This window comes from Cannabis sativa, chromosome 5, assembly GCF_029168945.1.
Source record: "Cannabis sativa cultivar Pink pepper isolate KNU-18-1 chromosome 5, ASM2916894v1, whole genome shotgun sequence".
Taxonomy (NCBI): domain Eukaryota; kingdom Viridiplantae; phylum Streptophyta; class Magnoliopsida; order Rosales; family Cannabaceae; genus Cannabis; species Cannabis sativa.
The window spans coordinates 76,523,689-76,547,000 of NC_083605.1; the positions used below are offsets into that span (position 1 = coordinate 76,523,689).

The window sequence follows — 23,312 nt, forward strand, 5'->3', positions numbered from 1 at the left end:
ACTGAGTTTCATGTTTAAAAGAGTCCTAGGAAGTTAAAGCAATATCTGAAATATTTATTGATGCAGTGACTAACACTGTTCACTATAAAATGAATAATAACAATAATAATGGTACAAAATACAATCATTAATTTAAGAGATGAAAATAAAGAAAATAGCAAATCATCTAAGCTAACACTAAATTATGAATCTGTGATCAATGTCTCTCTTAACAAAAGCTCCTCAGCAGCAAGAACAGCTAATAATCTTAATATTATTATTATTATTGCTATTATTCCTATTAAGATATCCTGCAAAAGTAAAAAATAATGAACATGTTAACATTTTAGTTATTAAAAGCACACAAGTTATTTTAAAATATTACTTCTTTTTTTCTCATCCACATAAAATTTAGCATCTTTCCTTATAAAAAAATTACTATAATGGCTGGTAATTCTAAAAGTTATCTACCATAATCTCACTTCACATGTAGTCAACTTATATTGACCGACTCTAAAATTTAGTATATCAGTAAAAAAGAAAAAATTATTTTGCCTCTGAACTAGATGAGCCTAAAGTACAACATTAGTAACATTTTATATAAAAGTGATCTCAAGAATTAAACCACACATATGGGAAGCAAAGACCACTCAAGGGCAACTCCAATTTGAGATGGTCTTATAGAGATGGATATTTTGGTAACTCTATGCCAAAAAAATATGCAGTTTGTCGGATGAAGCATATGCCTAAGCCTAAAGATCATCGTCATCATGATAATGATAATGATTCCAAAAAATAATAATGGCGTACAAAGAAAGGAATATAAACTTTTCTTTCTTTATATTATTACCTTTCCCTACTTCCCAAGTCGCCTCTGTTTTATCACACTATTTTTTCCACAGCTCCATACTTTTCTAACGCCCACTACCTAATAATCAAATTCAAGCCTTTGTTGCCACACTTCTTCAAAGTAAACCAATGAAAAACATCAACAAAGTCACCATCATCATCTTCACCAAAATCAACCTCTCTTTGTCCTGAAAATAGTGTAAAAATTTATCACTACTACTTTTAGTCTCTGATAAAGATAGCCATGAAAATGATTCATAAATCTTATTATATCAACAAGAATTTGGGTAACAACATTAGGCCTATTAAATTTCAAAAATGTCTTAAACCAAACACTGTAAAAGCTAAAAATGACAAAATAATATAGTTTAGTTTGATAACGACGGTGGCCATGAAATGACCATAACAATATAATAGAAATCTTATCAATATGACGATAATAAGACAAAGAAAAAAAAAATTGGTAATGTCACTAAAGTTGAATTTTTGGATATTTATATTAACTTTCAATATATGCAAAAATGGCAAAAACAATATTTTATTAATTTTAGTGAGGGGAAACAATATTTGTATTAAATTTTATAAACATTCATAGTAACCACTAGTGGTATATAGTACTTTTAAGAGGTAATATATTTTCCAAAAATTATTATACTAAATAATATTGATATAATATTGGTATTAGACAGCACTCAAAAAAAAATTTTATATTTTTTTTAAAAAATAGTCTTTAATCTATTTTTCAGGTATGAAACAAGGTAAAAATGTAAAAAAAAAAATCAATTTAACTTAAAATATAAAAAATTAAAAAAAGAGTGCTCAGTGCTCTATCTAAATATCCCCATAAAAATTCTGTAATGTCACAAAATTGAAAACTTATATGATAATTCAATTAATAAATTTTCAAAAAATGGCGAAAAAAAAAAAGACTCACCGGAAGCGGAGCAGAGGAAATGGACAAATACCCAGCACTAGAAGAGTTGGAACTCGACGGAAAATAACCAGAGCTAATCGGAGAGTACCCACCGGAACCAGAACCGGAGCTATTTCCCGAGGAAGAAGAAGTACTACTACTCTTAGTAATCCCAAGTGAATAAACGGGAGTCCCATCAGGTTTAAACAGTCCATAATTCCTCTCCGAAGTCGGACCAGGTTTCATATTCTCATTAAACAAAGCAAAAACATAAATATTAAGATCACAACTTGGTCTCATGGGAGTTCCTTTTTTCTGACTAATAATCTTCAAAAGATTCCCATTATACTTTTTAGCATTTTCCGGCGTAGCTCCGGCTTCATCTTCATCACCTTTAGAAGGCCAACCCGTTTCAGAAATATGTACGGACAATTTCTTATACCCAACAGCCGTTAGAGCAGAGTAAACTGCATCGATCTGAGCAAACAACATGTTATCGTAATGAAGATTGGTATCAGGATCAACAATCCCCTGATTCGATTGGAAAAGAACGAATTCTAATGGGATTTGTTTTGGGTCACCTTTGTAAGCGAAATACGGGTAAGCATTGATTAAAAATGGCGAATTTATTTTAACATGAAAGTTTAAGATCGGAGTAATGACCGGAATAAGATCTTTACGGAATATTCCGGCGGATGGTGGGTACGAGGATTCTAATACGGCTAAGGAATGAGTTGTTGTGACTGTTACTTGTTTATCGAGGTTTAGATCTGTAACAGCTGAGTGAACACTCTCCATTGCCGGAAGTAAGTTGTTTGTGAGTGAAGAATCGTTAAAGGTGAGAACTTCATTACCGACAAAAATGGCTGTGATTTTAGTGGCCGGAAGATAACATTGGACATTTGATTTGACCCAATCTTTAGCAAAGTTTGGATCTTGAACTTTTGTTAAGTACTCATTGCCTAATCCGACCATGATTTCGATTCCTGAGTTTGCGAAAGCTTTAAGGACTCTTGAATCTGCGTCGTAGAGTTTGATTTTGGTTGCTCCGAGGGATTTGACCAGTGGAACGACGTCGTTTGGGGATGGGAGGTTGTTTGCGATTTGGCCGTAGTTTACTCCCAGTGAATTTGCCGGTAATGGGATAAAGATGAGAACTTTGAACAGAAAAGATGTTAATTAGAAAAACCCAAAAACAGAAAATGGAAAAAAGATGAGATTTTTAGATACTTACTTGTTGAGATTATGAAGCTGAGTTTGTGATGAAGATCCATTTTTTTAATTCTCATTTTGTTGGTTGAATGAAGTTTTTTTGGCCGGAGATGGAAGTAAGTGAGTGGTTGAAAGGTTGAAGCTTTTTTCAGTTTCAGGTTAGAGAGATAAAGAGGAGAGAGAGAGAGAGAGTAAATGCACTAGTGATTCTTTTTAAAGAAAAAGGACAATTAAGAGAGAGAGAGAGAGAGAGAGAGAGAGAGAGAGAGAGAGAAAGTGATAAGGGTATGTGTGTGTGGTGAAGTCGAGGATGATATTTTTAAGATGATGATGATGATGATAATGTGTGTGAAAATGAAAATGGCAATTTGATATTTTAAACCATTTATGTCTATAGTGTAACTTGTTAGATAAATACTTGTAAATAACTAGTTAAGTTTGAGTATTTTTTGGTGGTAATATTTATAATTGTTAAAATATACATGTACCAAATCATTTTAATGGATAATTTTTACTGAAGATATTCTTATAAATTTATAATTTTTATAGATAGCTGTAGTTATTATTTACGTTTAACATGTTAATTTATTTGATATTTAACTGTTTGGTACTTATAAATATTTTAAAATTATAATTTAAATATTTATTTGTAATTAATAATCAAACTTAAATATTTATTTTAAATTAAAAATTAAATTTATGTATTTATACCATAAATTATTGATATACATATTTTGTTTTAGTAGATTTTATTAATCTAATAATAAATGGTTAAGCTTGATGATGAAGATTAATATGAAGATATTTGGATTTGAAGGCTGCGTTTTCTAACTCAACTCTAACTCAAAAATAGTCGTTACTTACTAGTATGTAATATTTATTAATAAAGTGTTATTGTTAGACAAGTAGTGTTATTATTGTTTGCTTGTTTGTTTAAAAAGAGTAAGAGAAGATATTTTGTCGTATGTATATTGATTATTATATTTGATTTTGATCATCAATTCAATAATAGAATAGAAGAATTTAATTCAATGGTGGATGATGATGATGAATTAAAAGTGGGGCCCACAACAAGTGAGTATTATTTGACCGACAATGTTCACATGATAGAATAGTACTACTATATATACTACTATTCTTCTTTCTTTGGATACTTTTTTTTTGTTAATTTAACAACAAACAAAAAAGAAGAAGAAGAAGAAGAAGAAGAGAATGAGTGTGATCAAGTTTTATTAATTACACCAACTTTCATGGATTTGTGTTTGTTTTGTTTGTAATGTTGTAAACCAACAAAAAAATAAAAAGGAAAAACGACATTATTTTAACTAAAAGGTCGAAAAAAAAACGACATCATTTGAAATTAAAAGATGCCTAGCATATTTGTGAAGCAAAGCCCAAAGCCAAAAACTTTGGTTGGGGTAGCTTTCGGTACATTATCATGAAATGAAATTTCATAGTATTCATTTCAATTAATATAATATAATTGTACTAGCCAATCGAGTGTGTGGTATAATATCCCTACTCACATTTTATTCTACAACGATATTTGAGTGATCTTATCACAAAAGGGGACTCTAATCTTATCATCACAAAAGGTAACTCAAATCACATAATAGTGTTATTATGTTACCCTTCGTGATAAGATTAGAGTTACCCTTAGTAATAAGATCACTCACATATCATTGCCATAGAAGGTATGTATAAAGATGGTCATAGTTCTTCTTGTGTGGGAAGGGCTTCAACTTGCAACCATTTTAAGGTCAATGTATTAAGCCGTACTTATCTCTCGGTGGTCTCTAAAATTATTATTCACTAAAAAAAGCTGTAGATAGAATGTTCACTACTTAATCCCCATTCACATTAAAAATCAATAACACCATCTAAATATTAATAAGAGTCATTATATTATTATAAGTCATAATTATCACAATCAAATCAATGTCACCTAACCCTAACGAACCCAATGAAAAACACAAAACAAAAGACAAAAATTGTGTCACATACTCATGTGTCTTTTAATTTTTTTGTTGTATGATTCTTAGTTCTAATAGCTTTCGTTATCAACATTAATTGTGGTTTCGTATAATTGACTCATAATATTATACAATATGAGTTGAAGAAGTTTGAATTAGAGGAATCTTTGTTCAAGTGCTTTTTGTTAGGTGTGTAAGTAAGCAAGCAACTATATATTTTTATATAATTAATGCATGCAACTACAACTACTATATATATATATATCATAATTAAACATATTAAATTTGGAATCTTCTATCATTTTCTGCTAATTATTTGTATATATAATATTTTTTGAAAGTAAATAATATGTATTTTATACAACATGTTTCCTTCGTGGGTCTCTTATGACATTTCTAATGGTAAATATTAAATTTAGTGTTAAATCAGCACAAAAATAATAAAATTTTAACATTAATTTTTTTTATTCTAATTACAACACTAAAAATTACACTAAAATTATATTTTTTTATTATATTATAAATAAACACAAATAATATAAATACAAAAAATTTACTTATAAATATATTATTTAAATATTAAAAATTAATAAAAATATTTTTGGTGTAGTCTATAGTGTCACACTAATATTAGTGGGACACTATAGACAATGTTATATATAGGATAAGTTTTTTTTTTTTTTTTGAAAGAAAGCATGTTATTTAAATCAAATCAGCTGTTACAGAAGCACTAATAAATCTAGGACAAGCATCAGTCTACAAATAAACCCCTCTAAAATTAGTAACAAACTTAGCTAGTGTGTGGTTAAAATGAATTTAGTGTAAAATTTTAACAAATTTAATATTTTAATGTTCCATTAGAATTGGCCTTATAATATATAAATACATCCCCGAAAATTTGTGGGCTTAATGATAAAAAATATTATTAGGCTCATATAATTTTTTTAAAATATTAAAAATTATTTATATTTTCAAAAAAAAAATATAATTTTGAGGCCCATAAGCAAGAACACAATCCGCCTTAATCTAAATTCGACCCTAACAATCATTACTATATAATTCTTCTAATTAAACTTTACCTTCTCACAATTTATATACTTCATTTGTTTCATCAAAATTTGTCACTTAATTAATTCCACTTGATATTATTATTATACCTAGTATATATGTACTAGAATGATTAATCATTTTACAAATTAAAAGAAGTTAATAATGTTGTAGATTTGTTAATTATTAAACTCTTCATTTATATATAAATATTAATAACAGCTGCAAACTAATTACTCACCGAAAGTATTGATGTCATTAAAGAAAAGTAGTTAATTAATTATGTGGGGTCTAATAATAATATATATTATTACTTTTGTAAACACGAGAATATCATTCACCATCAAATGATTCTATTAATTAACAATTAATTATTAATTAAGCTCATAACATATATTATAGATAATATAATTATTTAAAAGGGGAGTTACGTATACTCTACTACTTGTCTTTACACGATGTCACTAGTTGGCTTTTCACGTTGGATAAGAATTTTGTTGTACTATATAATTGATTCTAATCTTTAGTAATTGTGATCTATTTTTTTAAGAGATTTTTTTTAGTGATCTAAAATTAAAATTATTGTTAGAAGATGTAACAAGTACATTATCTAAATTTTTAAGAATATTACTATTGGTCGGCTAACGTGGTATAACACATAGATTAGTTGTTCATATTCTTTCTTTGGATGAATAAATAATTTGTTTAACTAAATAATTATCGATTATTTTATTTTTTGAGATGTATAAATTTTTATTTAAGAAAAATGAAAAAAAAAATGACAATATATATAGTAATACATATTTATATTACACTATAAACTTGTTTTTAATTATACTTGACGAAAACATGGTATGCTTTCAAAAAAAAAAATCATGGTGGAGAGAAAGATGAGATGAGATTGGATTTTAATGCCAAACTGTAAAGATATATAAATTGATGGCATTATATAACCACCAAATAATAATGTCACGTATCAAATTGTCACTTTCTCAATAAATCATAAAATCAGATAAAATAAATGCAAAGCGACAGAATAAAATTGAATTTCTTACCTGTTAAATATCTTAAATTTAAATATGTATATATTATATATTATGGGCTGTAATGCATATCAGCCATATATGAATTCTTTGAACTAATTATATAAGTTTCAGAGTGTTTATTAAATAAAAAACAAATAAAAAAATTAAAAAGAAGAAGAAGATAGATTATTATTATTAATTAGTTTTAAGTGATGAGTTGACATTGATTCTTTCATTTTTGTTTGAAAGCTCTTTATTTAGACCCCACCAACCTACATATTCTTTAATATTAAATTCTTTGATACACATTTATTTTCATATTATTATATCATAATTTTTCTTATTATTTCTCTTATTTTTATCATATACATCTTAACATTCGTTTCACTTTGACTTTGGTAGAATCATCTTGGTAATTTTATAATATATAATATGCAACAAAATTATTAATTATATATGATATCATATATATTTAATTGTTTTTGAAATAAATACATATATGATTTAAATTTGAAAATGAACATTAATAATTGTAGTATTAGACTAAGGAGAAAAGAATTATTAGACTTTTATTTAAAAAAAAAAATATGTAGTATTTTTAAAAATTACTAAAAAAATATATATAATTTTAAATGAAAATTATTTTTTTGAACTCTTGGATTGAGTGAGCCCTAAACGCGAGTGTTATACCGAAATTAAATACAGTGAAATTGGAACGAATTACCGATAGAATAATCTGGCTGAGTCGCGGACAATGTCGCTCTCTTTAAGACGTTTCGCGGCTCTGCCCGAAGTGTGCACGGCAGTCTAGCAACCACGGCGTCCCCAGGATAAAACAGCCTCTGTATAAGTACGATACGTTCTGCACCGAACTGTATCGCTCTGTAACACCCTACTGTTTGCTCTCAGAAAAATCGTAAAGAAAGAAAAGATTTTTTTTTTTAATATAGAAAAGATGTATTCTTACGTTGTTCTGATACGACTTATATAGAAGTCGATCCAAGAAAAAACGGTAATATTATCGTTCGTGGGTGGAGTTGGATCGTGGGAGGAAAAGGCGGATCATTGACTGATCGCGTTTTACCTCTTCTGATCACGTGTTAAAATTAATTAATAAATTAATTAAATCTTTATTTAATTAAATAATTTTTTCTTCAAAAAATAAAGTGACACCTCACCCGCCAACCCGGCCCGGCGCGGACGGACGGACGGACGGCGGCGCGCGTGTGGTGGTCCAGTGTGTGAGTCCTCACCCATGCGCGCAAAACTGGGTACCCCTTGGGGCCCAAACCCATATCTCAAACTTGCACTAGATATACACTTAAAATGTAGTGTTTCTATCTCATGTGGGACTCCTACTCACACACTTCACTTTTCTATTTTTACATATTTCATACAAAGTTCCAACAATATATATAATTTTAAATGAAAATTATTTTTTTAAACTCTTGGATTGAGTGAGCCCTAAACGCGGGTCTAACCCGCTTTAACCCAAACTTGACCATGCTTGGACCTAGATATGATTTTGAGTATGTTAGCTCCATATCCACATTAATATAAGTTAGTTAATTACATACTTATGAAGCTAAATTTTGATTTTATAAGTTTCTTAAGATTTCCATTTTATTGTTATTATTATTAGTAATTTGTGTTATAAATATTTAAGTTTAATTTTCACTTGTAAATAAATATTTAAGTTTAATTTTAGATGGTAGTAATACTTAAGTTATATTTCCAAAACTTCCATAAGTACTTGGTCGTTAAGTGTCAAGTCAATTATTACGTACATTCTCTAATTAATCAAAGTCATTAATTTTTTATTATTATTTAAAAATTAATTTTGACAGTAAATAATAACTTTACTCTTAATAGGTAGACAATTTCGCAAGTTTTAAAAATATAATTTAAGTATTATTACTATTAAAAAATTAAACATAGATACTTATCTGCAACCGACAATTAAACTTAAGTATCTACATTGTGAATTATTCTATTATTATTTTAATTTTAAACCAATTTAAGTTGTTTGTAATTAAAATATTCTTCTTCACGTGTAAAGACACATGTATATATATTATTAATTTGAATGAATATAATCATATATTTCATGTGAAACCATTACAAACTATAGCTAGCGTTCAAATCAATGTCTCTTATAAACAAATGTGCACACAAAAACACACTTCTTCTTCAAAAGAATCAATAAATTAAATAGTTTTCAATAAACGTGGACGGTGCTCTATTCCTTATTCAATCAATCTTCTTCCACCACTCATTTCAAAATACTATTTGCTACTAACAATCATAATGGATATGCAGTTCATCGATCAAGCTCGAGTCTTCCAAATTATGGCGCTTTTGAATTAGTTTAGAAGACTACAAAAATAGACTTTCCGACCAATCCAAATATAACATGTGATTTAGAAGGCTTGGGATGAACCACAATACTGTAATCAGAAAAGAATTAAATCTGTCTCTAGCAAATTTTTTGAGAGATCTTATGGACTAATATTGAAAAAATAACAAAGAAAAAAAAATCTTTAAAGACAAAGAGGTTGAGAGTCCTCTAGGGCTTCACTACAAAAATTAACACCTTTAGTTACATTTTTTTTGTCCCAAAATAAATTTTTCGTGACTAAACAAAAAGTTATTTGTAATTAAAATATAGCATTTAAATACAAGTTGTCACTAATTTAATTTTAGTTAAAATAAGTATTGTGATTAAAAACACATTTAGTTATAACAAATTATGATTTTGTGACTAATATATTTAGCAACGAACCTTTTAGTCACAACACATGAATGATGATTTATAATTAGTCACAAATTTTATTGTAACTAAAAGTAAGATTTTTTGTTATTTTGAGGGTCATGGGCAACATTACCCTAATTAAAGACCAAATTTGTGGAGAGAAATTTGGAAAGACAAATTTTATTTAGAAGAATTTTTATTATTTACTTACATCACATAATACTGATCTCATAAAAAAACAGGGCAGAAAGAAGTGAAAAGAAAAACAAAATTAAACAAAACCCTCTTGAGAGTTGATAATGTAATAATTAGTCTTCAAAATAATCATAGTACTTAGCTAATATAAATACTATTACTAGTACTAAACTATAGTTGCAAAACAAAACACTTAATAATTAACTTATAATATGATATGGTTTAGGTTGATTAGGGTGTAGGAAGATTCTCCTTGGCCATAGGAGCAATTTCTTCACCATCAATTCCAGCTTCACTTCCAGCAACTTCCAAACTCAGCAACAACTTTTCCCATTGCTTTGCAGGTCCCTATTATTATAACATCATCCATTTAACAAAGTCTTAAATATATGTATATAGATATATAGATGTAATTAATTGGAGCGGCTCCGAGTTCAAAATTATTTAAAAAATATACATTTTTTAAGATATTTTTTTTTATTTAGATTTTTAAGATGGATGGATCTTAGATGCAGGCTTAGCCCGTCTTAATTTAAAGTTGACATTGTAATTAATGTACTAGTAGTACTAACCTTCCATGAAAGATCTTGTGCCATGCAATTTTGGATCATCTCTTTCATAAGAGGAGTACCATATGTTGTTAGAGCTCTCTTGATTGTTTTAGCCACAGCACTCACATCAATTGGATCAATTTTCTCACACTGAAAAAAATACAATCAACACTTTTTCTTGAATTTAACTCATAATAATTCTTATGTTCGTAGCAAAATATCGGTAATTAGTCTTATTAATAACTTAATTAAAATAAAATATTTAATATAACATATTAGTTTGAGCTGTATTTATCTTAATTATGCTATTTCAGCTATTTTAGATATAAATCAAATGATTTTAAAATCATAATTAAGAACTTACTTCAACATTGAAAGATCCCATTTGGAAACCAGTAAAGCCTTCCTTGACAGTGTCAACAAGTCCACCAGTTGAGGCAACACAAGGAATCTGTAATATCAATTAATTATCATTAATCGAGCTCAAAAAGAGATAATTTAATTAAAGAAAATTAAAAAGTTGGGTGCTTTTACGGTCCACATTCGTGTTTTTGATACGTGAACAATTGTAATCTCAATATTTAAAAAATTCAGCATAATTTACAATACAGAATTTAAATAGTTTGAACTTTAATGTTTTAAATAAATATACTTGTGTACACAATAACAATTTACTTTAGCACCTAACAGAGCAGAGCGAATAAAAAAGTAGAGACCAAAATAGAATTGAAATTTAAAGAATTTTGCTCCTAAAATTTCAGTTCAGAAAGTTGATCGTACCAAACCTTACAATTTAGATAGTTTGACCGCAAATTACTGTATTTTTAAAATTAAGTTTATAGCTATTTAGATATTAAAAGCAGGGACGGACCCAAGTGTATTAGTTTGGGGGCTATAGTCCCACTAATAAAAATATTACTTTTTAAAAAATTACATTTAATTTTTTAAATTTGATAATTATAAATCAAAATCGTAGAAAAAGTCCCCATAAAATTAAATAAATTTTGTAAGAATGATTATAATATAGGTATAAATATTTTTGAATGATAAATAAGCCCCCACACAGTAAAAATTCTGAGTCCGTCACTGATTAAAAGTACAAAGTTGATACACAATAAAATTTTCCAAAAAGATGAACAATAAAGTTTTGTGTAGTGCTTACTGTTCCATTTCTCATAGCTTGAAGTTGAATAAGACCACAAGGCTCAAATCTACTTGGAATGGCAATAAAATCAGAACCTGCAATCATTACATGAGCCAATGGGACATTGAATTTTGTTATGGCTCTAACTTTCTTAGGATATTTCTTCTCTACTTCAACAATCATTTTCTCCAAATACTTTTTCCCAGTTCCCTGGAAACAAAATCAATTCATTAATTCTTCTTCTTTTTTTTTTTCATTCTAAATGGTAAGTAAAAGTAATAATGATTATTATGCACTTACAAGAATGATTATTTGAACATCTTCATCAATGATTTGATCAATGGCTTCCACAAGAATATCTGGACCTTTTTGTTCTTCTAATCTACCAACAAAACATATCACTGGTATTTTGGTGTCCACAGGTAACCCAACTTCTGCTTGTAGAGTTTCTTTTAATACAGGCTTTGCATCAAACACCTAATATTCAAAAATAATGAAAAAAAGAATCAGAATCTAATAGAATCTCGTGTTCAAAAAAAGAGATATTTGTGGAGAAAGTACCTAAATTATTATCTTTATAGCACTTAAATATTTAAATTATCAATTAACGGCGAAAATACTAAAGTAGTTATGTTTGCTGACCTCTAACCTGAACCCAAACTCTAGACCTAGATTTGCCTCGGACCCAAATCCCACTCTCAGATCCCGAACCTAAATCCGCCATAAACCTTGAATTATTCCTGACCCCTGACCCGAACCCCAAGCTTTGAAAGAGGAAATTACACTCTATGCCCTTTTTATATTGTCCTCTTTTATTTTTACCTTCTTTTTTAAAATCTATCATTTTTACCTCCTTTTTTAAACATTGTACCAATTTTGCCCTTGTCACTTCAAGATACTCTCCATGTGATTCTCTTATGTAAGGGTATTTTGGGTACAATACATATAAAAAGAGGCATGTTTCAAATAAATATAAAATTAGAGGTAAATTTGATTAATTGAGGAATAAAAGAGGCATTTTTCAACTTACCCCGCTTTGAAATTCACACCCAGACTTAGACCCCAAACCTAGGACGCAAGCCCCAAATATGTTTGTGACACTATAGTATCCAAATTATTTTTAAAGCAGCGTTAAGTATCTGATCAATTTGAGTACTTTGGCCCGTTAACAAAACAATTTAGACGCTTAAGTGTTATAAACATAATAATTTAAGTACTTTCTATGCTAAAAAAACATAACTTAGATATTTAAGTACTACAAACATAATAACTTAAGTAAAAATAAATCTTAGGATCTTACAGTATTGACATCGTATTTGATTGCGAGGTATTTATCAGTGGAGGGATTCCATTCTTGATCATCCATACCATTTACAATACCAGTAATACCAGTGTTTCGAATTATGTTATCTAATTCACAACCTCTGTCTTCTCCTGAAATGAGTTCTTTTGCATAGTAAGGACTCACAGTTACAACTCTGTCTGATTCAAGTATTCCACCTTTCATCCAGTTTATCTTTCTTCCCTTAACAGGCTTCTCGTACCTTAATTAAAACAAAAATACTTAGATATGCATACTCAAATATACATGTTAGAAAAGTATGAGATGAATTTGCAAAACTAACAACATCAAAGTGTAAAATTCGCAAAATAAAGTGATATATTTTTTAACCTTCTAGACATCTAGACACCTTATTAGAGTTCTAAACAAAAGGAGTATTGTTATTAAGTAACTATGGTGGTGTCTAACACTATTTTAACGTGATATCTTATAAATGGTTAGTGAAATTTTATAACAACTAATAAATTGAAAGTTAAATAGCGGTATAAGTACTTAAAGTTTTAAGTTTGTAAGTAGGATAATCTCGATGTTTATTTTTAACGGCATAAGTATTCAATGTTTGTAAAACTGCAATTTTTCTATAATTTTGTCAGTACAAACTCTGTTATTTTCTTAAACAGGCTACATATAAGGTCTAAATTCTAGATCATTAGGTCTAGACAGAAACATGTAGTATCAGATACTTCTAAGTGTAATGAATTTAAAACAGAGTCTGTACTGACAAAACTAACGGAAAATTACAGTTTTACAAATATTGTGTACTTATGCCGCTTACAAACTTAAAACTTTAGGTACTTATGTCACTATTTACCCTTAAATTGAATTAGGTACGACTTAATACTCAATTCCACCAATACCGATATAACACCTTCAGTGTAGTGTTTTTTAGCATTTCTCATTAAATTAAAACATGTAAGACTCAATACTTAATTGCACCAACAATGATATGACTCTTAAGAAAATATGTACGTACCCGTCAATGAAGTCGAAAGAACTCTTGAAGTGATCAGGTAAATTGAGAAGTGAGAAATCTGTAAAGCCAAATCTTCCTTGGTAGGCTATATTATGGATGCAGAATGTAACCTATATTATAATAAAGAAAGAATTAATCAATTTATTTTAATTAATGATGAATTAAAAGATGAATAATTAATCACTAATTACCTTGGCATTTTTGTAAATTCCCTTAGGTTGGTATACAGATTTAAGGTAACATGGAAGAAGAGCAGTGTGCCAATCATTAGCAATGAACACAACATCCTCTCCTGCAACATGAAATTATTATGAGTTTAAAAGGAATGATTTTTAATTACTTATTTTTCTTATTAAATAAAATGGTCTATTTTTTATTTAAAGAAATATGCCCAATACCATAAGGTCCAGAATAATATTCATTATTGTCCAGATTTAGAATCCTTGGAGCCTCTAAAGCTGCCTGAAAACCAAAATTAACTTAAAAATCATAAACAAAATATAAAAAACCATATATTTTACTTAGAAACTTTTTCCTATAGTTTTAAGGAGAATTTAAAAATTTTATGACTTTTTTATATTTTTTTTTGTATAAAAATATATTTTTTTTCAATAAAAAAGATTATTTAACGAGAAAATTGAGAAAAAAATTAAAAAATATAAAAAAATCAAGTAAGAGTAACCATATATTTTTGGGTAACCAGATACTATAAAGAGTAATTAGGTACCTTATGATGGTTTTCTCATAATTTTTATTTTTTCTAAAAATTCTCTAAAATAACTTTTTTTTAAAAAAAAAAAAAAATCATATTTTTACAAACTTATACTTTAAAAACCATAATAAAAATTAGTCTAATTTTAATTTACACCAAAAAAGAAAAGAAAAAAATGGTTCTGTGTGAATATTACACTAATATTATTAATATTATTATTATTATTGGCTTTAGAAAAATAATAAATTAAGGAACACTAGTATTAATAATAATAATAAACTTACAAGGCACAACAAACTGAAGCGTAATTGGTTATCCTTGTAATCTTTTCCAGTGATAGGGCCATAGATTTTAGATCCAGTTTTACCCCATACCTGTTTTAATCATCATTAATTAAATACACTAATCCAAACCTAAAAACACTAATTAATTAATCAAAACTAAATTAATTAAGCTCAAATTATACCTTCTCAAGAAACCAGGGATGATCCACAAACACTCTATCAACTCCTCGTTTATGACAATGAAAGAATCCAACTGTTTCAACTCTGTCACCAACTTTAATCTGCAATTTTAATCAAATAATCACTTTATTTTCTTAACCAACTTTCTCGAGAAACAAACAGAAAATATAACTTACATCAGCAAGAACAGAAGTGTCCCATGCATCCTTGTACTGATCATATCGTGGTGAAATCGTCATAACTCTATGCCCATTTGCCTAAAAATCAAAACTTTCACTATCAAAAAACACATGATCCATCCAACAAAAAAAGCTCTGTTTTTTTTTTTTTTAAAGAACTTATAAACTTACAGCCATGGCCGGAGGAAGACCACCAAGAACATCACCAAGTCCACCAGTTTTAGACCATGGACCAACCTCAGCCGAAACAAACACCAACGACATTCCTTTCCCACAAACAATTTTCCCAAACGACTTGTCGTTTTTCTCAGTCTTCTCAACTTTTTTCATAGCTTTACCGGTCGCCGGAGTTTGTAAAGATCGAAACTTTAACATACCCAGATTGTTCAGAGATCTTAATCCATTGTGAGTCATTGTTTGGTAATTCTTCTGAGCCAAATTCGCCTTAGTCTCCGATCCCGAACTTCCATGGCCGGCGACACTAGAAGAAGTTCTTGACACAAAACTTGAAGCTGTGATCGTCGCCATTTTTTCCGGCGAAGCTAGCTCTGTAAAAAGAAAAAGAAAATCAGTTTTAGAAAAAACTCTGTAATATTCTCAGAGATCATTAGCTGTAAACAATACCCACCAGCTAAAAATCGAAGCTTTGGAGAAGAAAATCTCTCGAAAACTCAAATGAGAAACAGATAGATAGTACGTTAGCTCCAAATTTAAAGGAAGAAAATAAGAAAGTAGCGGAAACCGAAAACTAATCGGAGAAAATATCTGAATTCGGTTAGTCAAATGAAAAGGAAAGAAGAAACTTTAACGAGTTTGACTTACTATAAATTGTTGAGAAGAAGAAGAAGAAGAGCTAACGAGTAACGAGTGCGTTGAGAGTGGTGACTCAGTTGAAGAAAGAGGTCAGCTGAGTTATATAACTCGGGCGAGTTGACAGTTCTTTGTAGTATTAGATTGTCGTGCGATGACACGTGTCGTTTTCTCAGAGGATGAGGTGTCTTTTTCTTTGGGCAGTTCAAGGTCTGGTACGATAAACTTTTCTGTTTCGTATCACGTGCGTGAGTTTCTTAAGGGACACGTGGCTTCCATGATTCGAATATACTGGAATTAGCGGTCACACATTCATCCAAACATAAAAATGTGAAATTTTGTGTTAATTTAATTTATTATGTAATTAAAATAAATTTTCTTGTGTTAATTTTATGAGTTTGATTGCTCTTTTTCTTTAAGAAGAGATGTATTTACAGCTTTTAGGAAACTTGTTAAGAATTTTTTTTATGGAAAGTTGCTTATTTTTTAAAAATATGATTTGTTTTTCTTTAAATGTTAATTTAGTTTTTGGTATGTATATAGCAAATTAAATAACTTTTATTTTCTTCTTTGCGGCACTAGAATCAAAATTTGATATAGTAAATCAACGATTTTCTTTAAAAAAGTCTTGTAGAACTTTGAAAACGTGTTTGTGATTGTTTTTATGTTTCTATATTATATAAATCGGGTATAGAGATTACTCAAATATTTTTTATCTCTTATAGTATCATATTTTTATATCTATTTTTGTGAGAAGAGTGTTACATTTATAAAATTTTTAATTTTCTTATTATGATCTCGTACTATTCATAGAATATGTTGAATGGAAGCTTTGAACAAGTGTGGATCTTTGGGAGAAGACTTTTTGAAGTCTCATTTCGTAAAGAAGTGAGCATATATTTTTGGAAAAAAATTTGTTTAAGTCTTACTTTGAGAGGAAGTAAACACACATCAATAGTTGAAGAAAATTCACTACTTTGTGTGGTTCAGAGATCAGATTTGCAATGTGGATTACAAAGGGTTGTGATAAATTATTAGAGAAAGTCTAAATTTATATATTAAGTCAATTATTTTTGTAATCTTTGATACTTTATTAATTGATTTCATTCTCTTGTGTAAGTTTCTAAATTCTGCCTAATTAATTTTCTATTTCTGTTCTGTTACTGCAAGTATATTTACAATTACAATTTTAGGGATATGATTTTGTCTCGTTATTGTACTTTCACGGATTGTAATTCGTGATGTACGACAGCCGTCAGATAAGGGAGTTATTTGATCTGACGGTTGAGATTGATCTGGGGTAATTAGGATTAAAAAGTATAAATATATCCTGAGACCATCTAATGTACATCACGAATTACAATTCTGTAAAAGTACAATAACGGGACAAAAGTACATCACAGGACAAAATCATATCCCTACAATTTTATTACTATTATTAAAAAAATATATATTTACATTTGTAAAAATACAATTTTCAGTTTCTAATAATTCTTCAACAAGTTTTTAAACATTCTAAACTTATGCATAATTAAACCATTTTATTGAAAAATAAGAGAGCAATCCTATATAATAAAAATCTTAAATCAATTCAACTAGAGTTATCATAATAATAATAACAATAATAATAATAAATAAAATGGTTATATGGAATATTATTTCACTATATAACCATTTCACCATTATTCAAAAATATGGTTATATAGAATTTTAAATTTTTTCATAATATTTATGATTTTATTCACAGAAAATATAGTTTTTTAATATATTTTTATATTGTACTTTTATTTATTTGTCGTTTATTTTTTTATTATTTGTATGTTATTTTTTATTGTTGTTTAAATATTATTTTTATTATTTTTGTGTTATTTTTATAAATATCGTAAAAATGCAAAAAAATGCTTTGAAAGTAAAACAGTAAAAAATTGGAGTTTATAATGTATGTTGTTATAATTTGTGAGTAGTTCATAATAATTTAACTTTCTAACAAATACAATTTAAGCTTATTATATCACATACTTATAAAAATAAAGAGAAACATTAAATCCTCTTAATTTACTTTAAAAATAAATAATCAACAATTTTGAAACAAAATTATTTTGAATTATTAAAATAATGCCCTAGCATGTGATGGTATAGCAAAAAAAAAAGAAAAGATTGGAATGAGTAATGTGGATCATTGATACACTCATTTTAACAATTTTTCCAACACAAAAAAAATGAGATAATTTTGTTTATAAATTGGGACTGAGAGCAGAGTAAAATGGTGGGACCTACTTAGTTGCTATAAGTATGGGGATTGCCAAACAAACAAATAAACTAACCTCTTTTTTCAGTTTTTATTTTAAGGAAGAAAATATATTTTCATTTCATACTATCAATTTTATTTTACTATTTTTTTTAATTATTAATTTGGAAAAATTGGACGGTAGGAGATGGAAACGACGTCGCTTTCGTGGTTGTTTTTCTGGGGAAAGAGTACGTTGAATTGAAGATATTTTGTTAGGAGAATGGAGAACCGTCCCTTTATTATTAAGAAATGAAATCACCACTAACTATCATAACTATCATCAACCAAACATATTGTATTAATATTAGATAGTGAGCTAAACTATATATTTTCTAAATAGAGGTAATCAAACAAATGGCATTACGAAATAATTATTTGACCAATGATGAATTTTGAACCACTTAATAGATTTAGAATTGGAAAGGTGTGGTATACTTATTTCCTATAAATGGAAAGATTTAGCGGAAAGTTAATTTGAAGTCGTCTAGAAGTCTAACTTCACCACTTTAGATTAGAGCTGAACATCGGGCGGGTTTACCGGGTTTCGGGTTGGCGGGTTTCGGGTTCAAAAAATTGAAACCGAACCCGGACCCGAATAGGGCACGGGTTTGCAGGTTGGTGGATTGGCGGGTCACGGGTTGGCGGGTACCCGTACCCCTAAAATCTCAACCCGCCAACCCACCCGAAGGGTACCGGGTTGAACCCAACCCGCCCGAAACTTTTTCAAAAATTTTTTTTTGCGGGTTCACTTGTTCGGGTTCGGGCGGGTTGCTCGGGTTCGGGTCAAACCCGTTCAAAATGTTCAGCCCTACTTTAGATGCTAGTGGTCCTTTCCAAAAAGAGTTTTGGAAGGCTAGTTCCTCTCTCTTAACAGAAATTTCGAATAGTCTGTTCTAACTGATTTTGTATCTGTCTAGAACATCCTTCTAAGGACATGCTCAGTGACGGACCCAGAAATTTTACTTTGTGGGGGCTTATTTATTATTAAAAAATATTTATACATATATTATAATTACTCTTACTAAATTTATTTAATTTTGTGGGGGTTTTTTTATTATTTTAGTCTATAATTATCAAATTAAAAATAATTAATTTAAATTTTTAAAATATAATATTTTTATTAGTGGGGCCTATAGCCCTCACAATAACTCAACTGGGTCCGTCCCTGGACATGCTTCATCTTTTCAAGATTTCCATCCAGGAAGGATGCTTCACATTTGGAGAGATCTATCCAAAGCTGATGAGGAGATTTTATTACAATGAGTTTGTTAAGCCTATTATGTCATAATTCACTTAACAACTTAGTTGTTGCAGCCATTGACTTTGGGAGTCATATCCTAAATCTACAAATATCACCATCTTAATCTTTAGAAGAAATAAAATACAGAAGATAATTTTGAGAGTGAGATTAAGAAATATAGAGGTATAGAGAAAAAAAGAGATTGGATTTTGGTGTTTGTATGAAAAAGTTTCTTGGGTAAGAGTATGAGAGATAAACACTTTCATAGAATCCTAACAAAGAATCGTTCTCAATTGTATTGTACTCTTGTTCTTTCTCAATCAATAAAGACTATTCAATGGAGTTTCAAAATTGGAGTAGAGTCATAAATCACATCAATTTATAGGACTTCAACCGGTATAATTACTGTTGTTGTTTTTATTATTTTTTTTATTTTCATTAATCTGCTCTACTCTATTTTATCTTCGATTTTTGAAATACGATTTTGTTAATTTTGTTATCGCTAATTGTTTGTTGATATATTTTAAGTTGAAATTTATTAGAATTTTATAAGTGTGTGGTTAAAGTACATTGAGTTTTCATTTCAAAACTAATTTACAATGAACTGTATTATTTTTTCACATATTAACTGTTTCTAATGAATTTATAGGAAATATAATTCTTACGTAAAACCCATCATATCCATCTTTCGAGATACATTTTAGAAGTGAATTATCATAATAAATTTCCATTATAAAATCTGTGCTTTTCCAAACTCTAAACACAGAAGAAATTTTGAGATTGAGTTTTGGAAAAAATACTGTATTTTTGTAAGATAATACACACTAGCTAATAATGGAATGCTAATCTTTAAATTCTATTCCTTGGTGTTTCCAAACTCTAAACAGTAAACACATATGAACTGGCACATATATATGTAATTTTGTTTTGAAAAACAAAAAACAATTGAAAAAAATTAAATGGACTCAAAATATGGACTTTGGAGTTTGGCCCAAATGGGTCCAACTGTAGATGCCCACTTTAAAAAAAATTACGCCACTATGACCTAATCTGGACTTTTTGGGCTTACTTTCTTAAAAGTTTTTTGAGTGTCATTTCTCATTAGTTCACAACTTTCTCATCAAGTTTTATAGCCTCTTAAGTTCTTGAAAAACAAAATATTCATTTATTAAGGCAAACATATTAAGTGAACCATATTTGTCAAACATGTTTCCCCATTTTTTTGATTTCTTATCTTTACAGACTTTGTTGGTTCATTGTATATTGTTTATCGATGTACGTTTTAACAAATTTGCATATATTCTTTTGGCAAATTTTGGTACTTCCTTGTGTGCAACCCAATAGTTTGAATATATTAATTTCTTCTCCTGTTTTTGATGAAAAAATGAGTTTTCCAAATTTATTTAAACTTAAAAAAAAAAAAAAAGTATCTATGAGCTGAGCCACAAGAACATTTTCCCCATCTTTTTCATGTGTTCCACCAAAATATGTAAGTTCTAGAAGATGATGACGAAGAAGCTAGCTAGGGCTTTATAATAGAAAATGACAATGACAATGACATGTGAACAAAACATTTCATGCAAAGATGGTTGGTTTGGTTACTTTATTTAATTCAATTTATGAATTTCACTGCTAATTTATTTATTTATGACTGATGATCATAAATTTTGTCTTCAACCAATGTCATAGTAATTAAGTAACCATTTTACTTTACCACAACTACAATTTGCCATCCTCATAAATTTCTCTAGCACAGCAGTCCACCACTGCCATTCTCTTCATATTTACTTTATACCAATAAATATTTAGTGACATATTATATTAAATAATAAATTATATTACATTTAGATTAAGGAATATATTATTTTATTCATTAAGATCTAAATTTTTAATATAATATAAGTTATATTATTTAATCCGTACTTAACCCTAAATTCAATATTAAATTGCTCCAAATATTACAACATAAAAACCCTCTTTAACATTTCTCATAAGTATAACTAAATTGTTTATAACATATTGCACCTTCAAGTAAATTATTGTCATTCCCGAAATTTTTGTTACCAATTCATTTATGTAATTTGTAAATATTTTTTGGTGTCATAAACGATGCAAAATGAAAATATTTATTATTTAGTTTTCCAAAAACATTTTTGCATGAAATCACTCTTCCTTTATGCATTAGTATCTGAAATAAACCCATGTTATTGTTAAATGTATTAAATTTTTACAACTTTTGAATCTACAAGAGATCTAATATCATTTTAGTTATGTATGAAATTTAGCATAATAAAAAAAAATTATTAATTAATAATATCTGACAGCTAAATCTTAGCAATTACAGCTAATCAATTCCCTTTATAAACGACAGCCAACCTTAAATAAATAAAAAAAAACAGCCACAAAATAAGAAAATATCGTTTTTAAATATAAAATAAAATTAATTATCAGACCAAACACAAAATCACTTGTACGGCAAAACTGGGTTGTATTGTAATAAACAACAACCAAAAACACTCTTCCATTAATAATTTGTTTTTTTTAAAAAAAAAAAACCAACAAATCAAATTTAAAAATGGTTTCTTTTTCTTACAGCCACAAAAAAGAATAGTTAGACACGTAGGCCTTAACCCAACGAACACCCTAGCCTAGCCGAGCCGAGCCGAGCCGAGCTTATCTGTGAGCTGTAACCAACGTTTCTATGAACCTCAAGCCGTCGAACCTAGGCGAAAATTTCTCCTTATCCGACGTCGTTTTCGGCGAGCTTTTCCTTCCCGAACACGAAGAAAAGTCCTGCGATTATGAAATTTGAAACTAATCAAAACAAATTTAGGAGGAAAATGTCTGAAATCGGCGAATCGAGAAATCGGATCATCATGAAAAGATCTTAGTTACCTGATTGGAAGAAGAATCTAGAGAAACATCGCGTGTTCCGGCGGAGGAACCGAAAGCTACGGTGGATGCCGCCAACACCGAGGCAACCAGTGTTCCCGAAGCCTTCATCTTGTTCTTTTTCTTCTGTGTGGAGATTCAATGGCCGAAAAACGACGTCGTTTCGTGTAGATCTCCACCTATTTTCTTGGTTTAACTTTTTCTAGGGTGAGAAATGAGAGAGGTGTGTTTATATACTGCTACTTCATTTTCTTTATGATTAAATTGTATTTGATTTTGTTTTGAGTTCCGGGGAAATTCAGCCTTGGAGTCTGGAGAATATTCGCCACGTAAATTGACTGGGGGACCCACGTAAATAGTATTTAATTTTGTTTTCGATCGGACGGTTGTGGGTGGGGGTTGTTGGGTTGAATCATGTGATGTGAGTGGAGGAGGGTGTAGGGTGTGGTAATGTGGAGGCGAGAGTAGGGGATTGAGTGGGTATGCTTAAGCTCGATACCGTCTCTTTCTTGACTTGTTATCAACGCCATGTGCTCCGCCTCCCACCACACTAACACGCTATTTATATTCTTTTGTTATATTCACAAAAATATTAAATTATTTCTTTGAATGTTTTTTGCTGTTAATTTTTTTTTGCGAAATTATTAAAATGATTAGATTTAAGGATTTTTGTTCAATTACGAATTTAGTGATTGTTTATGTACTAAATCTTGCTCTCCAAACTTTAATATCTACTAAATTATACCCGTGAACTTTAACATGTATCAAAT

General features: G+C 29.0%; 3 protein-coding genes across 6 annotated transcripts; all 3 read right to left on the reverse strand.

The window, feature by feature from the left end:
• Window positions 1–33: 33 nt before the first annotated feature.
• On the reverse strand, window positions 34–3,454 carry LOC115715610 (glucan endo-1,3-beta-glucosidase 11). 2 transcript variants are annotated; one of them, XR_009688038.1, is made up of 4 exons: window positions 2,976–3,454; window positions 1,763–2,898; window positions 830–1,016; window positions 34–290 (listed from the first exon to the last, which is right to left on the reverse strand). XR_009688038.1 is itself a non-coding variant. In XM_061116241.1 (3 exons), the coding sequence occupies exons 1-3, from the start codon at window positions 3,028–3,030 to the stop codon at window positions 945–947; spliced, it is 1,263 nt and encodes a 420-aa protein (XP_060972224.1). In that variant the 5' UTR covers window positions 3,031–3,316; the 3' UTR covers window positions 555–944. The 2 variants fall into 2 exon arrangements, 1 of the variants encoding a protein (XP_060972224.1); XM_061116241.1 differs by lacking the exon at window positions 34–290 and having other exon boundaries at window positions 555–1,016; window positions 2,976–3,316.
• Window positions 3,455–9,914: 6,460 nt separating this feature from the next.
• On the reverse strand, window positions 9,915–16,268 carry LOC115715608 (granule-bound starch synthase 1, chloroplastic/amyloplastic). Of its 3 annotated transcripts, XM_030644250.2 has the most exons (15): window positions 16,133–16,236; window positions 15,939–15,980; window positions 15,482–15,858; window positions 15,308–15,388; window positions 15,134–15,232; window positions 14,952–15,041; window positions 14,354–14,417; window positions 14,147–14,247; window positions 13,956–14,065; window positions 12,941–13,184; window positions 11,941–12,117; window positions 11,659–11,850; window positions 10,861–10,947; window positions 10,518–10,646; window positions 9,915–10,293 (listed from the first exon to the last, which is right to left on the reverse strand). In XM_030644250.2, exons 3-15 carry the CDS (start codon window positions 15,836–15,838, stop codon window positions 10,177–10,179), a joined length of 1,848 nt encoding a protein of 615 aa, XP_030500110.2. In that variant the 5' UTR covers window positions 15,839–15,858; window positions 15,939–15,980; window positions 16,133–16,236; the 3' UTR covers window positions 9,915–10,176. The 3 variants fall into 3 exon arrangements, with proteins under 3 accessions (XP_030500110.2, XP_030500111.2, XP_030500109.2); XM_030644251.2 differs by lacking the exon at window positions 15,939–15,980 and having other exon boundaries at window positions 16,133–16,268; XM_030644249.2 differs by having other exon boundaries at window positions 15,939–16,219.
• Window positions 16,269–22,057: 5,789 nt separating this feature from the next.
• Window positions 22,058–22,826, reverse strand: LOC115715611 (uncharacterized). Its single transcript, XM_030644255.2, has 2 exons — window positions 22,546–22,826; window positions 22,058–22,443 (listed from the first exon to the last, which is right to left on the reverse strand). Exons 1-2 carry the CDS (start codon window positions 22,651–22,653, stop codon window positions 22,324–22,326), a joined length of 228 nt encoding a protein of 75 aa, XP_030500115.1. The 5' UTR covers window positions 22,654–22,826; the 3' UTR covers window positions 22,058–22,323.
• Between the last annotated feature and the right edge of the window lie 486 nt (window positions 22,827–23,312).